At 40.1% G+C, this 25,837-nt stretch overlaps 1 protein-coding gene across 1 annotated transcript in view; it reads right to left on the reverse strand.

Moving 5' to 3' along the window:
• The window catches only part of MPZL1 (myelin protein zero like 1), a 64,938-nt gene that overhangs the window by 20,293 nt on the left and 18,808 nt on the right, over window positions 1-25,837 (reverse strand). The window contains exon 4 of the mRNA XM_007989650.3: window positions 2,199-2,365. Within this exon, the coding sequence (XP_007987841.2) occupies window positions 2,199-2,365 (167 nt within the window). The remainder of the gene's footprint in view (window positions 1-2,198; window positions 2,366-25,837) is intronic.

Below are 25,837 nucleotides of genomic sequence, written 5' to 3' on the forward strand. Positions count from 1 at the left end.
TAAAGGATCCTATGTCAATAACTGAACATGCTGGGATTAACTGCAATCAGACTCGTGTGTAAGTATAAATTGATTAGCTAAAAATATTAATCAGAATTATAGCATGTTCTGAATAGTAAGTCTGAGTTACGTAAACCTTCATGGACCCACATGACCAGACTGTTTCCAGCATAAATGGAACTGCTCTTTAGAAGAAAGTTATTACCTCTGGGTGTCTTCCTGATGACTGCTTCATTTTCTATGGACTTAAATAACGGCCCTCACACTGACTCTTGCAGAAGACTTCAGTGGGAAATCTTTAAATGTTAAAACAGTTCTTTGGATTCTCTTGAGTAAACTTATGTGTTTAATCTTGCCTCTATGGGAACATTAGTGTATGTTCTATGCTGATGCCATATTTATGTGAAGCAGAGAATGCCTTTGTATGTCTTCCCACGATATCTGTATGGATTTCTGTGCTCACCATTATGGTTACTGTAAGGGAAGGCCTCTCTTATAAAGACCTCTAGACTATGCATTCTCCATAGGGCAGATTCTCCCCCAAGGGAGCAAACACTTGCTCTTGGGTGGGAAGCTTTGAGAAAATCTTACTCTTTTATATGTAAAAGAGATACAGAGGATATCTACCATATTAAAATTTCATGGAAGGGGGCAGAGATTAAGAAAAAATGTCAAAAGGCTCCTTTTAAAAATAAATTTTAAAAAATACTGAGAAGCACTGCCTTAGGTAATCCCTAAAACCTATGAGGCAGTAAATATTATTAGCAGAGTTTTCTACCTGAGAGAGAAATAATATATAAGGGAAATCATACCGTATTGAACTTTCAACAATTCTAACCTGTGTGATGTGGCCACTGGTGAATAATCTTGAGTCAGTGTCTCCCATCCTCCCCACCCTGTCTTCCACATAGAACTGTGAAGAGTAAATGGCATAGGCATATGACGGGCCCAACATCTAGGTGGTGATCAACAAATGTAACTCACCATTCAGAAGAATTGGGTATTTTTTTTTTTTTTTTTGAGACGGAGTCTCACTCAGTCACCCAGGCTGGAGTGTAGTGGCGCGATCTCCACTCACTGCGCAAGCTCCGCCTCCTGGGTTCACGCCATTCTCCCGTCTCAGTCTCCCGAGTAGCTGGGACTACAGGCACCTGCCACTGCGCCCGGCTAATTTTTGTATTTTTAGTAGAGATAGGGTTTCACCGTGTTAGCCAAGATGGTCTTGATCTCCTGACCTCGTGATCTGCCCGTCTCGGCCTCTCAAAGTGCTGGGATTACAGGCGTGAGCCACCGCGCCTAGCTGGGTATTCTTAAAGATAGATGACAGACTGTCCTTGCTAAGTACTAACAACCTGAAAAGTGCAACAGTACTAAAATATGTGCCAATATGTGAAGGGCATTCAACATGCTGGGAGAGCAACAGTAACAACAAATTGTGTATATTAGTAACTCAAGAGCTAGACACTTTCCTGAGCACTTGTCTTGTATAATCTTACTTTATCCTCCTAACACCCTTGTGTGGGAGGTTTTATCATCTCCATTTTACAGACCAGAACCAGGATAGTCAGTTCATGTTTAATAAACACCCACTGCATAACCAGCACTCCACTAGTTACTAACTAACCTTTTTTTCAACCCTCTGGTGCTGTATTTCTGTTACATCCTTCATCTTACTCCAAAGTCAAGTATATATCAGCCTTCCTCCTAATCATCTCTGGGTGACAGCAAGGATTGTTTTAGACATTTTTGAAGGCCCTACGTAACCCACTACATAGTAAGCTCCCAATCAATATTGCTAAATCAGATGGACTATATGCTAAATTAAAAAAAAAATCAAATCAGAAGGTACATACACACACATATATATAAAATCTGGTAATATGTAAAATAAATATCAATAAAAATGGGGCAATGAAAGATGAAAAGATGCAGGATAAATCCTGATTAGAGTCAATTGAGATCAATTTCAGAACGGGATTTGATGGTGGAGAGGAACTGAGCAAAGACAAGGAAACCAGCTGCATTTAAGACATGCTGAACTTATTTTATCCTGAAGCAAGAGAAGGGCCTTGGAGTCTATAATAGATAATAAATACACTCATTTTAGAAAGGAACCATCAGAAAAATGGATCACTAATTATACAGCAGTAAAGAAACCTGTGAGGTAGGAGTAGCCAAGAGCAGTCAAGCATTCTTACCGACACGGTAGTGTCAGCCCCCTCTGGTTGGAAGCTCCACGTGACTGAGGTCAACCCGCCAGTCTCATCAGTAGACTTGAACTTGCAGGTCAGCTTCCCTTGTGTACCATTTGCCACGAAGATTTCTTTTGGTGTATATACTTCCAAGGCTGATACTCCAGCTGTCACTGAAGAGAGAGGAATAAGGGTAGTTAAAAGTAGGACTTAGCATGAATACCACTGCACATTTTTGCCAGACAAGAAAAAATACAGCAAAGTTACTAGATATATACAGTAATTCACTGCCATTACATATTTCTGGCAGAATATTCTATAGCTAAGTTCAATCAGAAGAGTACCATAAACAGAATAATTGCTCATGGTTTAGGTTTGTATTGCTTTTTAGTTAAGATATGCTTATTAGTTTGGCTATATTGAATATTTATTTAACTAATAGACTTTTTAAAAGAGCAGTTTTAGGTTTACAGAAACATTGAATGGAAGGTAGAATTCTCACATTCCCTCATTCCCCCATGGCCATCTGTTTCTCCTATTACTAACATCTGGCATTAGTGCTATACATTTGTTTTAATTGATGAGCCAATATGGTTATATCATCGTTAACCAAAGTCCGTAGTTTACATTAGGATTTGCGTTAGTGTTGTAGATCCTATGGATTTTGACAAAGGTGTGTAGTGACGTCTCCACCATTACAGCATCATATAGAATAGTTTCACTCCCTAAGCATCTCCTGTGCTACACCTATTTATTCCTGCCCTCCTTTCCCGCACATCCCTGGCAAACACTGACCTTATACTGTCTCTATAGGTTTGCCTTTTCTAGAATGTTATCTAGTTAAAATCATGCAGCATGTAGCCTTTTAAGGTTGGCTTCTTTCAGTTAGCAATATGCATTTAACTTTCTTCCATGTCTTTGTGTGGCATAATATCTCATTTCTTTTTATTGCTGAATAATATACAAATTGTATGGACGTACCACAGTTTATTCATTCACCTTCTGAAGGACTTCTTGGTGGCTTCCCTGATGGTCTATTTTTAATGACGTGATGGGCGTATTTTTACTTCTTTAAGTAGTTCTGATGCACATCTGTTACGCAATTATCACACTGAACTCATCATCCATGTATAATGCAATTAAAACTATCCTAAGATATAACTTGATTTTAAAGCCACATTTATTATTTAACTGATCCTTTTCTTATAAAGAACTTAAGGAAGAAAAATGCTTATTTTGGTTTTGTTAGTGAAACCATACCTACCATAAGATTTCACTGTGCTAGGTAAGTAAACAGCTGATTACACTGTATATCACATTTTCATTTTACCCATCAAGTTTTGTCAGTTAGCCTAAGCCCAGGAAATAGTAATTAAAATGTGTCTACCACTTGGAATATAAAAATGGCTCTTTTTTCAAGATCTGCAATCACAGGCAACTGCAGGAATTGTTAAGGATTGTTCCTAAAAGTATTTGCCAAATTGTTAAAGATTGCTAACTTGAACATGCTGCTATAAAAGCAATGCTTTCACAGACAAAATGAAAGTCAGAAAAAGAAAAAACTTATTTGGCCTAAAATTGGTAACTTAAAAATATCCATCTTCGATATTTTTTAAAGAAATAGTTTGGAATAAATATCTGCAGTGTTGCAATTATTCTTAGAATGTAACAGATGGGCAGAATAAGGAAGAGTATTGTCAGCCAGGACTGATGGTCATTTTCAGAATTTTTTCTCCTTGAAGACTTAACTGACTCTCAGCCAAGGAGAACAAGAGTACTCCCCCATTCCTCCCAACCATCTTGCAAATGTTTATTCTCAGGACACAATGGGCACTTTTGGCTATTCTTTTAAATAAACTGATAGCCATACTGCATCAAGCAGATTTTTTTTTCTGCTAAAGAGGGTGGATTATTATTACAGGGAACAACAGATTATTATTTGTGGTCCAAACCTCAAAACAAGCATTTCTTTCAGAGGAGATGCAAACAAAAGAGTTCCTTGCTATTGTGGGTAGGCAGAAAAGTAGCCCCAGGGCACTTGAGTTCAAAATGAAGGACAAAGCACAAGACTAGACTAGTGGACCAGCTTATTCCAGGAAGCAGCACTGGCTTGCAACCCTTATTCACTCTGTGTGATTTTGACTAGTTTTCTCCATGGTGATGAGTACTGGAAAGCCACAGTCTCTAAAGTCTATAAATAAGGTTTCTTAAGGATTTTCTCTTTCTTTCTTTCTTTCTTTTTCTTTTCCCGAGTCTCAATCTTGTGACCCAGGCTGGCGTGCAGTGGCACAACCTCCGCCTCCTGGGTTCAAGCAATTCTCCTGTCTTAGCCTCCTGAGTAGCTGGGATTACAGACGCCTGCCACCATGCCTGGCTGATTTTTGTATTTTTAGTAGAGAAGGGGTTTCACCATGTTGGCCAGGCTGGCCTCGAACTCCTGACCTCAGGTGATTCACCGGCCTCGGCCTCGCAAAGTGGGATTATAGGCGTGAGCCCCTGCACCTGGCCTTCTCAAGGATTTTCTTAAACCAGATCCCTTCCTCAAGGCCTGGTTGCAAGACTTGTCATCCTAAAACATTATTTAAAGATGGAATTAGACCACGCGTCCACGTTTACAGTCACAGAATTTTGAGCAAAAAGACTAACCAAATTCCCAAACAGCTTTTAGGCATCTATTTTAAGACAAAGATTTCGTTACACCAAAGTTAGTTAATAAACAGGTGACTTTTTAAAAAACACACAACACTCTTTGGCTAATTTGAACATGTAGCTCTTAGCCAGGATTATGAAATCCAAAGCTAGCCTATCAGCTAGCTCAAGAAAAAGAATAAATGACTCCACACACTGAGAAATTAGCTTCTTCCATCCCTGGCTATCTACGCTTTTCTCTAATACTACTCTTGTCATCATTTTTGGAGATTTCATCAGTCGTAAGATAAACCTTCTAAAACCTTAGTCTGTTTCTCTTCTCCAACAATCTGGGTAAGATCAGGCCTATCCCAGCCACTCATTTCTACGGTCATACCTGTTCAATCAAATTTAGCCTAAAGCTGCCTCCTTACATATTTTAAGTTCAGCATAAGGGTTTTTCTGTACACTGTGAACTATAACAAGTATAGGTGTAAACAGGCCGTAGCCAATCACCTTGTGCCAATCACCAAGTTTTGGCCAATCAAATGTAGCCAACTGTTCAAATTGTGTTCAAATAAGGCAAATGTCAAGCTATAATCAATGCAGCTGTTTCTGTACCTCACTCCCGTTTTCTGTACATCACTTTCATTTTTATGTATATAAATCTTCTTCCACCACATGGCTGTGCTGGCATCTCTGAGACTACCTTGGCTCAGAAGGCTGCCCAATTTGCAATTCATTCATTGTTCAATTAAACTCCTTTAAATTTAAATTCAGCTGAAGTTTTTATTTTGTCATACCCTAAACCAGGGCTTCTCAATCTCAGCACTACTGACATGCCTTGTAGGATGTTGAGCAGCACCCCTGGCCTCTACCAGATGACAGCAGTATCTCCTCTGCCTCCAGTTATGACAACCAAAAACGTCTCCAGACATTGCAAATGCCTCCTCAGAGGCGAAACCCCCCGGGCTGAGAATCACTAGCTCTAGACCCTATCATCTGTACCTGCACCCACTCCAGAATCACAGTTTCAGGCTTCTCTACTCCCTAACTGACCACCTCTTAGCTTTCCAATATCCTCCAAAACCCTGAGTTCATTGATCCCTAAGCTGTATCAAAAACTAAAATCCCAGCATGTCTTCATTTGCTTTACTCAGATTAAACCCCATAAGACACCATTATACTCACAGTCTAGAATACACAATCAGCTTTCTTGCCTCTCCCTTCAGGGCCTTCATGTGGCCAAACGTCTATCCTGGTTAAATTCAATTCTTTACCCACTCTGCATCTCCACCAGGGTGGCTGACCACTGCTGGACAAAAGCACACAATCCCACTGACTATTTTCGCCTTAAATTTATGGTCACTAATCTCAAAGGGACTCAATGCTGTCTGGCAATCCATCCACATTGCCCTAAGCCATCTGCTTTCTATTTCCCTAGAGAACTATTTTAAACCTTCCTCTCTAACCTCAAATTTCCACTTCCTCTGGTTTCTCACTACCAGCTAATGACTGAGCTGCTTATTTCATTGAGAAAACAGAAGCAATGAGAAGAGAACCTCCCTGTGTCCAGATACCATAGCTACCCACCTCCCTGCATCTGTGCCCATTCTGCTTTCCTTGCACTCCTATGAAGAAAGTGTCTGTCTGCATTCCTCTCAGGATGAACCTCTCTACTGCACATTGCATCTCATCTCTTGCCTACCTAAGGACATTCATTGATCCAGCAATTCTCCCTCTTCTGAATTTTTCACTCACTACTGAATTACCACCAGCAGCAATATAAACATACATATTTATATTTATATCCCAGGTTTAGAGAAAAAAATCTTGACCCTGCATCTTCCTGTAGCTCTGGCCCCTTTGTCCTTTATTTTACCAATCTTGAAAGAACTGTCTGTACGCATGGTGTCCAATTTCTCTCCTCCTCTGTTCTCTTAAATAAATCCAATTTAGGCTTTCATCTCCGTTACTCCATAGAAATTGTTTTTGTTAAGGAATGCAATGACCTCCATGATTAATTCTCAAGTCTTGTCTTATTGCCCTATCTGAAACCTCTGACAATTACTCCCTCCTAAAACTTTTTGTTTTGTTTTTTAACAGTTTAGCTTTTGGAATGCCTCTCCCTCTTGATTCTCTTATCTCATTGACTGCTCGTTCCCTGGTTCTCCTGACTTCTATATGATTAAGAGCCCAAATCATTTCTCTGACAGCTTGTCTATTTAACATTCCTTCTCTTGGTGACCTCATCCAGTTTCAAATGCTCCCAAATGCTGATGACACCTGTATACACACACACACACACACACACACACACACACACACACACAGCCTATTCAACTTCACTTGGATATAACTGGCATCATTTCAGATTTAATATGTCCAAATTAAACTCCTGATTCCCAACCCCCAAACTTCCTTTTCATGGGCTTCTCCAAATCAGTGAATGGCAACACTGGTTTTCTAGTGGCTGAGACCAAAATCCTGAACTAGTTTGTGACTCCTCTCATTTGCACAACTTTCCTCCAAGCTGTCAGCTACACATGTCTTCTCTACTTAGAAACCTATCTAGAAACTGCTCTCTCTCTGCCTCATTTAGTGTCACCATCTTGGTCCAAGTCACTGTCATCTTTCACCTGGATTAAGTATTGAGAGCTTCCTAATTGGTGTCTGCCTCCTCCAGCTTTCCCCACTTCACAGCAACTAGTCCACAGAGAGGCCAAAGAGATCTCGTAAAAATTCAGGTCGGATCATATCACTCTTCTACTGAAAATCCTCTAAGGGTATCCCATCAGCCAGATCAGGCCAGTCCTCATGTGGCCCACAAAGTCCTACATGAGCTAACTCCTGGCTACCTCTTGGACCTCACTGCCTACCCTGACCCCCTCAAATATGTTGCAGCAGCCACCCTGGTCACCATGTTTTTCCCCTGCCTATGGTGAGTATACCCCAGATAGAGAATGCTATGGACAAAGAGACCAAAGGTATCCTAGGAAATCATGACGCATGGCCAACTGTGTCAAATGCTGAGAGCTGGGTGCTCTACGTAGCTGGAGGTAGGGAGAAATTTCAGTGAAGATCCTTGCTTAAAACTGCACATGGTTTCCTTGCACACAGCATCTAAAATTCGAATCAACTTTTGCCAAGCACAGAGCAGCAGTTTCTGACCAACTACGACAAGCACGAATGGCATCTTGTTAGAACTGTTCTCCTGTGTGGATCAAGAGAGAAACGAAATCACAGGCTTCCCTCTCAGGCTGTATTCCATGCAGTCCGAGCAAGGGATGTGCTCACTGGTTTCTTAAACAATTGGGAATGGTTGGCTTTGTCCATTCCCCTGCCTTTTTTTAAATCACTAGGAGTATTATGGGAATACATAGTAAAATTATTGTTGAATTCAGACAGCTCATCCGCAGAATCATAAAAGAGAGTTTTAAGGGGCTAGTTAAAATGGCTAAAAATGCAAATGTAAAGACCATTGAGATATACAGAAACTATTGTTCTAATCTATATTCCATGTCACTAAAGACTAGAATCTCAAACTGAATAAGATATTAAATAGGTTTCTTCGAGGCCGAGGATTTATAATTATGGCATAGTGGCAAAAATGGCTGTGAAATGTATTACTACATTTGGTTCAAGCTTTGGTTCAAAAACTCATAGATGGATTTTAAAAAGCCTGTTGATTCCTGAATAAAACCAATTGCTTTGGGAATAAAAACACAGAAATGAAATGAAATAAAATAGATTAAATGATATACAAACGTTTTCATATCCTGCCAACTTTGGATTCTGAGCTCCACATAAACTTGCAAACAAACATCAACATGGAAATGAGAGTTACTGAGCTTACTTTCTCTCTGGGGAACGGTTTTATAAGGAGTGGAGAATCCTGCTGAGTTATGCTAGAGTTTAAAGGGCAAGAATATAAACAAATAAAATCCAAATAACCTTTCTCTTAGAGTACTCTGGGGAATAAGCTTTCTAAAATGTACTGCGTTGCTCAGAGGTATCATTTAGCAATGAAGTAAGTGATATACTGACTCTCAAAATAGGAGATCAATTCAAATGAAAAAAGCCCGCGAAGTCATTTGACAAGTAATCGAAAAGTCTGTGGAATCATCTGACTAGAGGTCATTTTCACAATCATCAAAGGATATTCGAAATGTAATATTCTTACAATTTGGATGGACAACCAGAACATTTCAGAAAGAAAAAAAAAAAAAAACTAAAGATGGAAAACAAAACAATATCCATCACAATCACAAAGAAAAAGGCAAATTCAAGAATGGTTCACCTAAGAGGCTATTTCCTGACATCACTGACCTATTTCAATATTCTGAATGACTGAAACAATAGTGTAAATAATGTCTCCCAACTACATGCCAAGATGATCTTACTCCAAGTATATTCAAACTCTCATACCATAAAATCATTTGAAATACACTGTGGCAGCATTATTAGGAATAAACACGTTCACAGCAGGAAACACAGGCAGGGATATTGAAGCTGTTACTGGTTGAAGCAATTCCATGTCATGTTACTACTGGGTCCATTTATAGCATATCGGTTTGTAAAAAACTTTATCTTTTTTTTTGAGACAAGAGTCTTGCTCTGTTCAGGCTGGAGTGCAGTGGAGCAATCTCAACTCACTGCAACCTCTGCCTCCTGGGTTCAAGTGATTCTCTGGCCTCAACCTCCTGAGTAGCTGGGACTACAGGTGCACACCACCACACCTAGCTCATTTTTCTATTTTTTTAAGTAGAGACGGGGTTTCACCATGTTGGTCAGGCTGGTCTTGAACTCCTGACCTCAAGTGATCCACCCGCCTTGGCCTCCCAAAGTGTTGGGATTAAAGGTGTAAGCCACCTCACGTGGCCCCTAGAAACCTTATCTTTTTAACACACCTCGTTAAGGTTTTCCTTGTAATTGAAAAAGGCTTTTGTTTTGAAATTTTTTAAGCACTTTGATGTTACCAGTATAAACTCCTGCTTAAAAGAGTACAATCAAGCAATCTATTTAAACAGCCTTCTGACCTATCTCTTGTTCTCTCTTGGTACACAGCAAGAGTCTGATATTGTAATATTTCCTAGTAAGCAAAAATATGACCTTTTAAAACATACTAAGAGAGAGGAACAAAAGAGAATACTAAATAAAAATTCAGGGTAGTAGTTACAACTGGAACAGGGTGGAGGAGGCAGGAAGTGAAAGGTACACACTATTGGTAATGTTTTATTTCCTAGGCTGGTCATGAGTACATGGGTGCTCATTTTAATACTGATAGTGTAAACTGTACACACATACACTCTTTGTATATATTTTACTTTTTACAATAAAAATTCTACAAAAGAGAGAGACAGGAAGACATTAGTAAAGCAATAAAAGATTTACTTTTTAAGTTTCAGAATGCTCCAGTAAAAATTCCACACGATTCCCTCTACTGTGACTTCTAAAATCAGGCTGGATAAAGTAAAGCTGACTCGATGACGTGTGCTGTGGAGACAACACATGCACAGAGCTGCCTTGCTGCCACTGTGGGGTCAGACTCAAATCTCTCCTGGGAACAGGGCCACCCTGCAGCTGAAGTGGGTTCTTTCCTCCCGCGAATCAGGGCTGCTATTGTAGACCTCTCTCGGCTGGATGGCACAAAGTAGGGGAGGGCTGCAAAAGTATACTCCATTCAACAAGCCCTAAGTATTAATAAACTAAGCTTTTCATTAGTCAGGAACACACTCTTCTGTACTCTTTGTCTAAAGTTATGCTTCAGGCCTTAATCTCAAGGGACTTCCTCCTAGCATCTGCCCCACACTCCCCACCCTGTGCTCCCAGGCATCCTGTCCTTTCCTTGTCAATGCTCTCCTCACACCCCACTTAAATGACCGGCTGTCTGCACCCCTCAGAGGGTAAAGGGCTGTGTCTACCTTGTTTACCATTATATCCTCATTACCTGACAAATGCCTAGCCCTTTAACAATGTGTTCAACAAACATTTGTTTGAATGTCAGGAAAAATGAATGAATCAGTGAATGAATGAATGAATGAATAAAGAATACAATATATCAAACTAAACTCAGATAAACTCAGCCATAAAAATCAACTTGCTCTACAACAAATGGCTTCAGCATGATGCCCAACATAAAAAGTGTCTGAGGAGATGATCTGGGGTCAACTTTGAACGCTGATACTACTTTGGAGGATGCTTAGATATGTTTCCTCCAAGAATCATCTTTCTGCGTGAGAGAATCATCCCAAAGGAGACTCACCTTTTGAAACATTTGATTACAAAAAAAAAAATCCAGCCAGACAAAGTGGCTCACACCTGTAATCCCAGCATTTTGGGGGGCGGGGGCAGGAGGGTGGTTTAAGCCCTAGAGTTCAAGACCAGCCCCCATCTTTACAAAAAAATATTAGCTGGGCATAGTGGCTCAAACCTGTGATCTCATGATCTCAGCTACTCAGGGGGCTGAGATAGGGAGGATTGCCTGGGCCTGGGAGGAGGAGGCTGCAGTGAGCTGTGGTTGTGCCACTACACTCCAGCCTGTGTGACAGAGTGAGACTGTCAAAAAAAACAAAAAACAAAAAACAAAACAAACAAACAAAAAAACCATGTACTTTCACTAACACACAAGATTACCAAATCCCTCTCAGAGTCAATTCCTTCCGCTCATGATCGATGTCCAGCTGGCCACATATCTATCCTTAACCTTTTTTGTACCAACAAAGATCTTTCTGTTTCTCAAATGAGAAATGCTCAAAGGGTCCTGAATCAGGCCAGTCACTGAACTAATCACTTGACTTTTTAAAGCCCTGGGATTTCTTCTTGCCCTCCTCTATATATGTACTGTTCATCTCTCTCTCTCCTGTAAATGGTCTCCTTTCTTCAATCAACCATTCATTATTTCAACATACACTGAGACTCAGCCTCTACTCGAATGTACTGACAGTCTAGTGGAGACAAATAAACAAACATCTACAGTGCGGCTGCAGAAGCACCGTGCATGGCCGCTGGGATGCACAGAGTGCATTAGGAGATTTTCCACAGCGCAGGGCTTCCATTAAATACTAAAGGCTCAAAACACGAAGCAGGCAACACAAATGCCCCAGCTGCAGTTAGCTTGAATTGTATCATCTGCATAAAGCATCCAAACATTTCTCAGTTCTTAGCAAGCAGATGAAAATAAGGAACTTTTGGTAGGAAAAATCAGATTTTACCTCTGCTAGAGTACAGTGGACTAAAATGCTTAACATAAAGAACATGTTGAAAGCTCTGGAGGCATAGCTGATAGATAGGAAAATAACACTCTCACATATTTTACACTTCCCAGGTGCTGAAATGGCATATTAAAAATGCTCTTCAGGAAAAAGACCACTGTACCTTAAATCTATCTTTCTGAGCTCTCAAATCTTATCAGGTTTATAGTATGTTTAAAGATATATGAACCAAAATTTAACTGAAACCAGAAAAGGCCAATACAATTATTACTACAAGGACAGAACAAGAGATTGGAAACAATACGCCTATGGTTGATGGCAATAAGAGTATATTCCTCTCCTCCAAAATACAGCAAACTTTTAAAAAAATTTTAAAATACTGCCTACTGAAACTACTGAAAAATATTAAATTACTCTATATGATATCATAATAATAGATATATGTCATTGTACATCGGTAGAAACCCATAAAACGTACAACAGAAATAACGAACCCTAAGATAAATACAATGGTCTTTGGGCGATAATGATGTGTTATCATCATTATCAACTCTAGGTTCATCAACTGTAACAATGTATCACTCTGGTGAGGGATACTGATAATAGGAGAAGCCATGCAGGAGATAGACGGGAAATCTGTACCTTCTGCTCTATTTTGCTGTAAACCAAAAGCTTCTCTAAACAGTCTAAGTCTAAAAAGAATAGTAGTGCCTGGGTCCCACCCCTACCTCCAGGAATTCTGATTTAATTGGTAAGGGGGATGGCCTGGATATCAGGAATTTTAAAAGGCCCCCAGGTGATTTGAAACATGTAATTACTACCTAGTACACAAATGAGATGTTGGGACTTCACTTATGATGCTATTATACAATAAGACCATGCCTGAAGCAGATGAGCCACGCCTTGCCTGGCATTTGACTGACTGCAGGTAAAGGTATGTTCACTTGTAAAATATGTATTAGTGCACATGCATGAACCTGAACTTTTCAAAATACCAGGGCAGTGCTCTACTCAGCTTCTTAATCAATAACACACTTGTATAAGTTTCCATGTCAACAGAGAAAAATTACAAAAATCTACTTTATTCTGAAGACTGCACTGGCAGCCTGAGTTAATACGACATTGGTGTCCAAAGTCCACAAATTATATATAAAACCACCCACAAGTGTGTGTGCTATTTTTTATTGTGATTTTAATGGTTTAAAACGTACTTTGGAAACAAATGAAATATGCACTAAGCATTTGGAAGCTCTGAAATGCAGCTGTGCCAGGTGCGGTGGTTCACGCCTGTAATCCCAGCACTTTGGGAGGCTGAGATGGGTGGATTGCTTGAGCTCAGGAGTTCAAGACCAGCCTGGGCAACATGGTGAAACCCCATCTCTACCAAAAATACAAAAAGTTAGCCGAGCCTATGGCACACACCTGTAGTCTCAGCTACTTGGGAGGCTGAGCGGGGAGGATCGTTTGAGCCTAGGAGGCAGAGGTTGCAGCAAATGGAGATCTGCACTCCAGCCTGGGTGACAGAGTGAAACCGTCTCAAATAAATAAACAAAGCTCAGCTGCTAGAATCTACTGAAGAGAGCTTGAAAATCACTGTTCTGCTTGGTTTTAAGAAATTCAAAGGCTGGGCGCGGTGGCTCACACCTGTAATCCCAACACTTTGGGAAGCTGAGGCGGGTAGATCACCTGAGGTCAGGAGTTTGAGACCAACTGGACAACATGGTGAAACCCTGTCTCTACCAAAAATACGAAAATTCGCCAGGTGTGATGGCGGGCGCCTGTAATCCCAGCTACCTGGGAGACTGAGGTAGGAGAATCGCTTAAACCCGGGAGGCGGAGGCTGCAGTGAGCCGAGATCGCACCACTCTACTCCAGCCTGGGTGACAGAGCGAGACTCCGTCTCAAAAAAAAAAAAAAAGAAAGAAATAAATAAATTCAAGTTTACTTCACGGTGTAAATCCAGTCTGCTGCAGCTGGACAAACGGCCTAACCACAAACCAATCACCCAGGGGAAGGTAAATTAAATGGAGAAAGAAATACTTCGCCTTCGTTACAGCTGTGAGTACTTTCAAGATGTGTTTACTGTAGAGTTATCCTTTGGACACGTTCTTAATGAGATCTGAATTTAACGCAGATTTGTCCATGACAATTTCCTATTGAAAATACATTTAAAAGCTCCTCCATTGCTTCATAAAGTCCATAATTATCAGCATGGCACACTAGGCTTTTCAAAGTAACCCTCCTTTTCCTGCTTTACATTTGGCAAAGCCTGTTGGTGGTGAGCTGGTATCAGCTTGCTCTCACTTCCCTAACATGTCACGCAGCCAGCATATCTCAGGGTACACTAACACAGCTTGGAACGAGGCCGACCTCTGAAAGTTTACAGAATGTCAAGACTCCACCTGAACGTGATTTTGGTAAAGCCCTCCCTGATCTTGCCACCTCTTCTTCTGCCACACTCTTCAGTATTTCTCACACGACTCTGGCTGCAGTCTACTGAAGACACACCTTTCAGTGAAAAGCACAATCGCCCCTGCAATTAACTCCAGCTCCCCTGTTAGACTCACAACTCCTTGAGCCATGGAACTACACCTTAACTTGCCTTCGGTGTGCCCAGCACCTACTACACTTCCTGGTGGTCAGAGAGCTCTCAAAGAACATTTCAAAAGGAGTGAACAGATAACACCGAATTTTTTGGTTCCCTGGAAAGTGAAGCTATAATTAATGAAACATATAAGCACTATTTTTTTTCCTAAAATAAGGAAACCAATCTGCCCTTAAATGGATGCCTAACTCCAGTCAAGCTCTCTCTGGCTCCTAGAAAAATTTGGCCAAAAAGTACAGGTTAATCAGCGCTGATTCGTCACTGCCAGAAAGAGTTCAAAGGGTAAACACTCACCCTTGAACAGAAAGTAAAATATGAGTAAGGAAGGGAAACATCTGCCCCTGCTTCCTATTGAGATGCTGGCTTTATCAGAATTTTTAAAAGACAGTATCAATTGAACAATTCATTTATTGAATAGATAGTAAATCCTAAGTTCTGAGTGGGACGAGTCTCATTAGATACTGTACATGGAAATATACACAACAATGTATATAACAAACTTTGTGTCCCTACAGTATGCAGGGTATGGCACAGTGCAGGGCATGGGAAAATGGCCCTCCAAGCAGGCAGTCGGCACTACCTGGTCTGTATCTTATTGTTTATGCCACCTTACCTTCCCTAAGATAAGTTCCTACTAAACTATCCCCCTAAAATAGCAAATAGACTATAGGTGGCTAATTAAAGTCAAAATTTGAAAAATGAAGAGGTTAGGGAATATTTTATGAAAGATGCACTTGAACTTTATCTGGTATACTGAGAAGACTCAAAATAGATTGAAAGGGCATTTTGCAGAGACAGAAAAACGTGAGATGATGTTTAAAGATGAATTATGGAGATTAATTTGGCTAGAATAGAGGAAAAGTTTTAAGATGAAAAGGTAGTCTGAATTCAGATGAGCTAGAACTTGATCCTGTAGGACGTGGGCACCGCGGAGGATTCTTAAGCAGGCTTGATATAGTAACAGTGGACTTTTTGGTTGAGTCGTAAAGATACACAAAAAAGGGAGGAAAAGAAGAGACATTTGGAATAATTATTGGAAAATTTATTGGAATAATTTTTTCCCAAAGGATTTTTGTTAGTTTCATTTTGCCTCCAATACTGGAAAAACAGAAAAATTTCCATGAGTTGACTCATCTCTAAATCTTTCAAAAACAACACTACTAACAAATGAAATTATTTTTACATGTATAAACCTGCAAACTGACTTTAGATATGTGAGGGACATTTTTAAAAACTTAAGTATTGCATACATTTAATTTCTTTTTTTTTGAGATGGAGTCTTATCCTGTCGCCCATGCTGGAGTATAATGGTGCCATCTCGGCTCACTGCAACCTCCGCCTCCTGGGTTCAAGCGATTCTCCTGCCTCAGCCTCTTGAGTAGCTGGAATTACAGGCATGAGCCACCACGCCCGCCTAATTTTTTGTATCTTTAGTAAAGACAGGGTTTCACCATGTTGGCCAGGCTGGTCTCAAACTCCTGACCTCATGATCTGCCCACCTCAGCCTCCCAAAGTGCCGGGATTACAGACGTGAGCCACCACACCCGGCGCATACATTTAATTTCTAATAGTAGGTAATTCTACATGATTATATTTGTCAAATAACTACTCCATGTTCCTTGAAGTTATTTTTTTAAACATCACAACCATTTTGATGGGACTCCTACTAAAATGTTATTATTTTCCTTCTGTCTTCATAAAAAGATAATATTGTGAGTGAAAGTTTAAGGAGAAACATGATAGTTGCCTAGCTTCAAAGAATTACCCACAAGATAGTTATTAATTATAAAGGGGAAAAAAAACAGTTACTTTAGAGTGGAGACACATGGCAGACAACACCTTAACCAAGGATCAAAGTCAACATCACCAGTAATGGAACAAAAGAGCAGCACCTTTCTCCTTAGGTCAGGCACTGAGAAGAACAGAATATTACTTCCGTGGTGTTCCTGCCAAACATGGATAGCCTAAATCATCAGACACACCTGAATGAGGGGCAATCTACTATGTAAATGGCTTATATAATATACATTAAAAATATTAATGTAAAACTTTAAAGAAAACGACTCAGGAAATGCTGCAGACTACAGGTGATGAAAGAGACATGATGGCTAAGTGAATTACATGATTCTGGATTTTCTTCTGCTCTAATGGACATTACTGGATCAATGGGCATCATCCAAATAAAGTCTACATATTAGATAACAGTACTGCTACTGTTTCAATATTCATGTCTTAATTTTGATAATTACACCGTCGTTATATAACATTATGTCCTTAGTCTTCAGGAAATACACGTTAAATTATTTAGAAATAAAGGAACAGCATTTTTACTGCTCTCATGTGGAACAGAAACACATATACAAGGTGGGAGGGGGAGGAAGGGGAGAGAAAGATTTAAGCAAATGTAATAAAATGTTAACATCTGAAAAACCTGGGTGGGCCGGGCACAGTGGCTCACGCCTATAATCCCAGCATTTTGGGGGGCTGAGGCAGGCGGATCACCTGAGGTCAGGAGTTCGAGATCAGCTTGACCAATATGATGAAACCCTGTCTCTACTAAAAATACAAAAATTAGCCGGGCGTTGGTAGCATGTGCCTGTAATCCCAGCTACTTGGGAGACTGAGACAGAATTGCTTGAATCTGGGAGGCAGAGGTTGCAATGAGCCAAGATCGCGGCATTGCACTCCAGCCTGGGCAACAAGAGCGAAACTCCAACTCAAAGAAGAAAAGAAAAGAAAAACCTGGGTGAAGGATAGATGGTATTCTTTGTGTTCTTTCTGAACCTTTCTGTAAGTCAGAAATTTTATCAAAATAAAACTGCAAAAGAAAGAACTACAGTATTCCATTTAACCTTTATTTGGTAGCTCAGAACTTGTGTGGACATTAGGGACATAATATAACTTAGTGTGCCCTCTGGGGCCACTAAGGTATGTCGGACTATTTGCTCCTAGCCAGATGTCTCCAGCCATGATTATTTTTGAACTTTCGTAAATACTTTTAACATTCTTATTGTCTACTCCATGCAGATCAGGCCAGGCCACTGCTGATTGCAGCTTGCCTCCAGTAGCCTCTCTTTCACCTCTAATTAACTGTTCTGTTATAGGCTTGAAAACTCATCTAGTTCACATTCATTTTACAGATGAAAATACTCTAGCCCAAAAACGTATTGAAGGTATCCAGATCATAAAGAACAGAAACAGGATTTAAACAATTCCAAAGTTCTTTTTTTGTGATATCATACTGATTTGATCAGTGTATAAAATACAAATAGTCTCCTGGTGAAGAACTGTGTTACAGGTAAAGCTCAAGAACTTGAAGGAATGGGTTTTGCCATACTAATCTTAGCTTCCTATTAGCCTTTTTTTTGTTTACTTTCGAGTGGCCAAATATGCCTCTGCAGATTAGTAAAGTGTTGATGTATTTCAAGATTTTCCCCTAAGCCTGCTCTTTAACAAAGAAACCTACATGTTTCATAATCTCTGGATATTTTACATCTTACTGAGTTGGCTGCCTGTATTGCCTGAAGTTTAGATTACTACTCGCTTTGATTTATATACACAGACAACAATTCAACAAAAGACTAAAAGAACACATGCCATTAAGTCATCTGAAACTGACCGTAGCTTAGAATGTACAACAAAATTTTAGAGCACCTTGTTCCTCCAAAAGTATTTTTCCATATATTTTCAGATAATTGAAAGAACTTTTTGCTTCCTGACTTACTGTAAACATTTAATGGAATGAAGTATCTTGAATTCCTTGGGGTCATTCTACCCAAAGGACTGGGATTTATTCCAGGGCTTCTGAATGGCAAGAGTTGCCTGGAACAGCCAAATCCATGAAATGGTTGAAACTGCATTTTGAGAAGGGTGATATGAAACAACTTTCAAGCCACAATGTCATTTTGAGATAATTTCCAAACCCAAATGTTTGTGTAAATTTCCGTCAATGAGGGACTGTTTAAAGCAGCTATAATACATCAACATAAGAGAGTACCATAGTATCATAAGAAAAACTGAGGAAATTCTTTAGTGCTGGTATAGAATGATCTCAAGACATTATTAAATGAAAAGTACAAAATATAAAGCACATCATATACAAAAATTACTCAAATAAAACACAAACTTAAATGTAAGAGCTAAAACTATAAAACCCTTAGAAGAAAACATAGGAGTAAGCTCTGTGATCTTGTATTAGGCAATGGTTTCTTAGATACCACACCAAAGCATGAGTAACAAAATAAGTAAAAGGTAAATTGGACTTACCCAAAATTTAAAACTTTTCTGCTTTAAACTACCAAGAAAGCAAGAAGACATCCACAGAATGGGAGAAAATATTTGCAAATCATATATAAGAGACTTGTATTCAAATATATAAAGAACACTTATAAATCAACGATGCAAAGATTAAACAATTTAAAAATGGGTACTGAACATGAATATCGTTTCTCCAAAGATATACATAGCCAATAAGCACTTAGTGGTGCTCAAGGATCACTAAGTCATTAGCAAAAAGGCATATTGGAACCACAATGAAATACTACTTCACACTCACTAGGATAGCTATATCAAAAAGATGGCACTAACCAGTAGCTGGAGAGGATGCAGAGAAATTAGAACCCTCTACATTGTTGATGGGAACAGAAACGATGCAGCCTTTTGAAAAACAGTCTGGCGGGACCTCAAATGGTTAAACACAGAGTTATGATGACTCAACAGCAATCCTAAGTACGCACACAAGAGAAAAACATATCCCTCATTTTATGAATGGATAAACAAAATGTGGTATATTCACACAATGGAATATTATGGCTGTAAAAAGAAATGAAATATTGATACATGCTACATCATTAATGAAAACTGAAAATGTTATGCTAAGTGAAAGATGCCAGACAGAAAAGGCCCATATTATCTGATCCCATCCATATGAAATGTCCAAAACTTGGAAACTCACAGATACAGAAAGTAGATTAGTAGTTGCTAGGGGAAGAGAGACTAAGCCCTAATGGATGTAAGGTTTCTTTATGGGGTGATGAAAGTGTTCTAATATTATATAATGATGGCTGCACCACACTGTGAATACACTGAAAAACCACTGAATCCCACTTGAAATGGGCGAATTCCACAGGACGTGAATTATATCTCAACAAAACTTCTGTTAAAAAAAAAAAAAGGCAGCTGTAGAACCATGTGTATGGGATGCTATCACTTATGGATTTGCTCACATCTCCATAAAATATCTCTGGAACCATACACAGGATACTAACACTGGGTTTCTCAGCAAAGGGACAGGGGACTAGGAGGAAGACTTTTTATCATGTATTCTTTTTTAACTTTTGAACTATGTCAACATACTACTCTCTAACATTTTTATTTAAATGTGAAATACAAGACCTGGTGTGGTGGTTCACTCAGCACTTTGGGAGGCTGAGGCAGGAGGATCACTTGAGCCTAGGAGTTCTAGACCAGCCTGGGCAACATAGTGAGATCCCTGTTTCTACAAAATTTTTAAAAAAATTTTGCCAGGCATGGTGGCTCATGCCGTAAATCCCAGTTATTTGAGAGACTGAGGCGGGAGGATTGCTTGAGCCTGGAAGGTTGAGGCTGCAGTGAACTGAGATCGCACCACTGCACTCTGGCCTAGACGACAGAGTGAGGCCCTGTCTCAAAAAAAAAACAAAGGGAATGAAATTAGAAAATGTTTTTAACAGACTAGTTCCTTCTACTGGCTTAGCGATGCAAGGCTCTATGCAAAACAATACACTTGTGGGCTGCAAATGGTAATGAGTGTTAAAATTAGGCTGAAACAAGAGAAGTATTTGTACAGTTTTCTTCTTCTATTGTATAATTCTGGTTCCATTAATGTTTCCTGATTGATCTTCTAACTCTCTATATATCTCACTGGCTCTCTGATGAACAAATTTTCTGTCTCTTGTTTGGAGACCCAAACTGAATAAATTTCTGCTATGAAGGATCAAATTCCCAAATTTCTTTTTTTCTTTCTTTTTTTTTTTTTTTTTTTGAGACGGAGTCTCGCTCTGTCGCCCAGGCTGGAGTGCAGTGGCCGGATCTCGGCTCACTGCAAGCTCCGCCTCCCGGGTTCACGCCATTCTCCTGCCTCAGCCTCCCGAGTAGCTGGGACTACAGGCGCCCGCCACCTCGCCCGGCTAGTTTTTTTGTATTTTTTAGTAGAGACGGGGTTTCACCGTGTTAGCCAGGATGGTCTCGATCTCCTGACCTCGTGATCCACCCGTCTCGGCCTCCCAAAGTGCTGGGATTACAGGCTTGAGCCACTGCGCCCGGCCGTCAAATTTCTTATAAAAATAAAACCACAGCAAGAATAACAAACCTATTTTTTGTTAAATTTTGTGATAAAGCTTCTCTCTACAAAAAGTTGTATTTTAGAGGAAACTAAGAATGGTAAATCACCCTTAATTTAAGAATATATAGCCCTTAGGAAAAAACAGCTTAGAAACACATGTTCCACTCCTAAATTTCCATCCAAATGAATTAATATTGCCCTCTGAAAGCCATTCCTCATTTTTCAACAACTTTGTCACAGAGCTTGCCCACAAACAGGCTTCTAAAACAGGCCACTGAACCACACCTCCACTCACAACAGGGGCAGAAGGAAATAGCACCCCCTTGGTAAAGTTCTCCAGGGTGCAGCCCTTTCCATTTTGGAGAGCTCTGTGCTAGAGATCTTATTCAACGTATGTACTGTCTTCACTCTTCTGTTATTGGTGCTGATGCTGCCCACCCCTTTGCTGATGCAGGCAGGGAGGGAGAGCTGCTTTACAATGCTGCATAACATGCTAAGACAGCCTCAACTCCCTCGCACAGCACACAGAGTCTTTCAAAGGCTGGCACCAGGTTACCATTCCAGCCAGTTTATCGTTCTCATCTCACCCCAGAGCCTACATTTCTGCCACATCAAACTTCTAGCCCTTTCCCCAACACAGCACACTCTTTATAATATGCTTTATATGCTCTCTCTCAGTCTGAATGCCTTCTCCACCAACCCACTCCCGTTGGGCCAACTCCCATTCTTCCTTCAAGGCAACTCCAAGGCAATCACCACTGCAAAGTCCTCCCTAACTCGTGGTCTCATCATAGATATTTTTTCTGAAGTATAAAGGAATTTTTTATTTTAAAAGACTTATAAAGGCATAAAAATTGGCATAGTTCATGTAATCGAAGACACCACTGATGGTAACATGCATTATTTTCTGTGTCACCAAGAAATAAAAATGCTGGCTATGACTCGCCAACAATTGTAGGGCATAGCCCAATGTCAGAGATATTAAAATGTTAAAAACTGTGTCAGAATTAATGCAAGGCAGTAAACCACAAACCTGAAAGGCATGTTGTCTTCCAACTATCAGTTAACCTATAACACATCTCAATAATTGTTTTCCAGCGTCTCCCTGGCCTCTGGCATCTAAGACTCTGAATTTTACTCAGATTTGGTTCTTCTGTCTCTCGGTTCTTAGCTCAGAACTTAAAATCCAGGATATGCATAGTAAAATGAGTCCTATTTATTAAGTTTGAAAATAAGAGTGCCCATTTATTCAAAACATGTTTAATAAAATACAAAAAGAATATGATAAAATATAGAAATCAGTAATATCATGGAACTAAACAAAAACAAAAAAAGCTTCTTTGCCCATAGTGACCCAGGCAATCAATACCCAACATTTCAGCATCAGTGTTAACCCAAACATAATAGAGACACTAAGCATTTTCAGTGTTTTTAAAAGACACACAGGATATTCCGTGTTCAAGGTTCCAAAAACATTCTTGACATTAGTCTGCTGAATCTTCTATTCACACTACTAGTGACACGGTGTTGAGTACAATGCAAGGTTTTTGCCCCATAACATAAACAATGACAAGCACTTAAAAATATATTTGTGGCCGGGCGCGGTGGCTCAAGCCTGTAATCCCAGCACTTTGGGAGGCCGAGATGGGCGGATCACGAGGTCAGGAGATTGAGACCATCCTGGCTAACACGGTGAAACCCCGTCTCTACTAAAAAATACAAAAAACTAGCCGGGCGAGGTGGCGGGCGCCTGTAGTCCCAGCTACACGGGAGGCTGAGGCAGGAGAATGGCGTGGACCCGGGAGGCGGAGCTTGCAGTGAGCTGAGATCGCGCCACTGCACTCCAGCCTGGGCAACAGAGTGAGACTCCGTCTCAAAAAAAAAAAAAAAATATATATATATATATATATACACACACACACACACACATTTGTAATAAAGAGTCTGACATCATTTTTGATATTTGACTGCCAAGAGCTTTCAAGCTGTACCCCTTTCCTCAGGGCAAGCTAATAAGAAAGCCCAGGTGAGCCATCCTTTGGAACAGGTGGGAAGTTCAAACCAAGACCTGGCTGAAGGGGCATATAAGGACCTTCACTCCAGACTCAGCAACTTATCACCATAAAAGTAGAGCCAGTCTCCTTTTCCTGCTTTCTCAAGCCACTCTTGTACGTGCATAGGAAGCCTGCCCTGCTCTCCCCAGAAAGCCACAGTAAGTCAGTCATAAACCCTTTTCGTACCGTCCTGGTACACATGTGGTATCATCAGTTTACATATCTTAACCAAATTTTGCAGTGGAGGGAAAAAGTAGTGGATCCATCCGCCTCTGCAGAATAAACACAACATTTATTCTTAAACTGATGACAGTAAACATTATTCTGTTTTGATCTTATTCCCAATTTAATGGAAATAAGTTTAATGAAACAAGTGGATAAAAATATTTACTAGTTGTTGGAGTCTGTAACTTTTATTAAGGTCTATATGTGAACTTAGAAGGAGAAAATGGGCAAACCACTTTCTATCTGGAAGTTCCTGGGGTTTTTTTTTGAGATGGAGTTTCGCTCTTTCGCCCAGGCTGGAATGAAGTGGCGCGATCTTGGCTCACTGTAACCTCCGACCCCCAGGTTCAAGCGATTCTCCTGCCTCAGCCTCCCCAGTAGCTGGGATTATAGGTGCACAGCACCATGGCCCACTAATTTTTGTATTTTTAGTAGAGATGGGGTTTTGCCATGTTGGCCAGGCTGGTCTCGAACTCCTGACCTCAGGTGATCCACCCATCTCGGCCTCCCAAAGTGCTGGGATTACAGGCACGAGCCATTGAACTCGGCCTTTATTTGGTTTTTAAAGAACACTTAGACTCTGTTTGGACACACTTCCTAATTGTTTTACACATCAAAAGTTGTCCCCTTAGTAAGTATTTAACAAGATGTCTAGAAAGGTTTCCTGAAAAACTTCCAGTGACCATATGGTCTGCAACTATGTGAAACACAAGGTTACCCGAGACAAGAAAGAATGATGTGGGACCTTGTGCAAAAAGTCCTCCATGTCTCAGTTTCTCACACTTTTAAGTTTATTCTAATAGTAATGACTTCAAAGAGTTATTACAAGAATGAAATGAGTTAATATTTGTAAAGGGCTTAGAAGAATGCCTGTCCATTACATACCTCAATGTAATAAAAGCCATCTATGACAAACCCACAGCCAACATAATAATGAATACGGAAAAGTTGAAAGCATTCCCTCTGAGAACTGGAACAGGATAAGGATGCCCACTCTCACCACTTCTCTTCAACACAGTACCGGAAGTCCTAGCCTGAGCAATCAGACAAGAGAAAGAAAGAAAGGGCATTCAAATCAGTAAGAAGGAAGTCAAACTGTTCTTGTTTGCTGATGATACGACTGTTTACCTAGAAACCCTAAAGACTCCTCCAGAAAGCTCCCAGAACTGATGAAAGAATTCAGCAGTTTCCAGATACAAAATTAATGAAAACAAATCAGTAGCTCTTCTATACACCAACAGCAACCAAGCTGAGAATCAAATCAAGAATCCAACCCCTTTTACAATAGCTGCAAAAAAAAATAAAACAAAATACTTAGGAATATAGCTAACCAAGGAGGTGAAACACCTCTATAAGGAAAACTACAGAACACTGCTGAAAGACATCACAGATGACACAAACAAAAGGAAACACATCCCATGCTCATGGACAGGTAGAATTAATATTGTGAAGGCCAGGCACGGTGGCTTATGCCTGTAATCCCAGTACTTTGGGAGGCCAAGATAGGAGGATCACGAGGTCAAGAGATCGAGACCACCCCAGCCAACATGGTGAAACCCTGTCTCTACTAAAAATACAAATATTAGCTGGGCTTGGTGGCGTGTGCCTGTAGTCCCAGCTACTAGGGAGGCTGAGGCAGGAGAATCGCTTGAACCTGGGAGGCAGAGGTTGCTATAAGGCAAGATTACGCCACTGCACTCCAGCCTGGCAGCAGAGCAAGACTCTGTCTCAAAAACAACAACAACAACAAAATTGTGAAAATGACGATACTGCCAAAAACAATCTACAAATTCAACACAATTCCCATCAAAATACCTCCATCAGTCTTCACAGAACTAGAAAAAACAATTCTAAAACTCATATGGAGCCAAGAAAGAGCCTGCATAGCCAAAGCAAGACTAAGCAAAAGGAACAAATCTGGAGACATCACATTACCTGATTTCAAACCATATTATAAGGCCATAGTCATCAAAGCAGCATGGTACTGTAATAAGGAACAGAATAGAGAACCTAAAAATAAACCCAAATACGTACAGCCAACTGATCACTGGCAAAGCAAACAAAAACACCAAGTGGGGAAAGGACACCCTATTCAACAAATGGTGCTGGGATAATTGGAAGGCCACACGTAGGAGAATGAAACTGGATCCTCATCTCTCACCTTATATGAAAATAAACTCAAGATAGATCAAGGACTTAAATCTGAGACCTGAAACTATAAAAAATTCTAGAAGAGAACATTGGAAAAACCCTTCTAGACATTGGCTTAGGCAAGGATTTCATGACCAAGAACCCAAAAGCGAATGTAATAAAAACAAAGATAAATAGCTGGAACTTAACTAAACTAAAGAGCTTTTGTGTGGCAAAAGGAACAGTCAGCAGAGTAAACGGACAACCCACAGAGTGACAGAAAATCTTCACAATCTATACATCTGATAAAGGATACTAATATCCAGAATCCACAACCAACTGAAAAAGATTAGCATGAAAAAAGGAATAGTCACATCAAAAAGTGGGCTAAGGACATAAATAGACAACTCTCAAAAGATATGCAAACGGCCAACGAACTTGTGAAAAAAAGCTCAGCATCACTAACG

The sequence above is a fragment of the Chlorocebus sabaeus genome, chromosome 25 (genome assembly GCF_047675955.1).
Source record: "Chlorocebus sabaeus isolate Y175 chromosome 25, mChlSab1.0.hap1, whole genome shotgun sequence".
Lineage (NCBI taxonomy): Eukaryota > Metazoa > Chordata > Mammalia > Primates > Cercopithecidae > Chlorocebus > Chlorocebus sabaeus.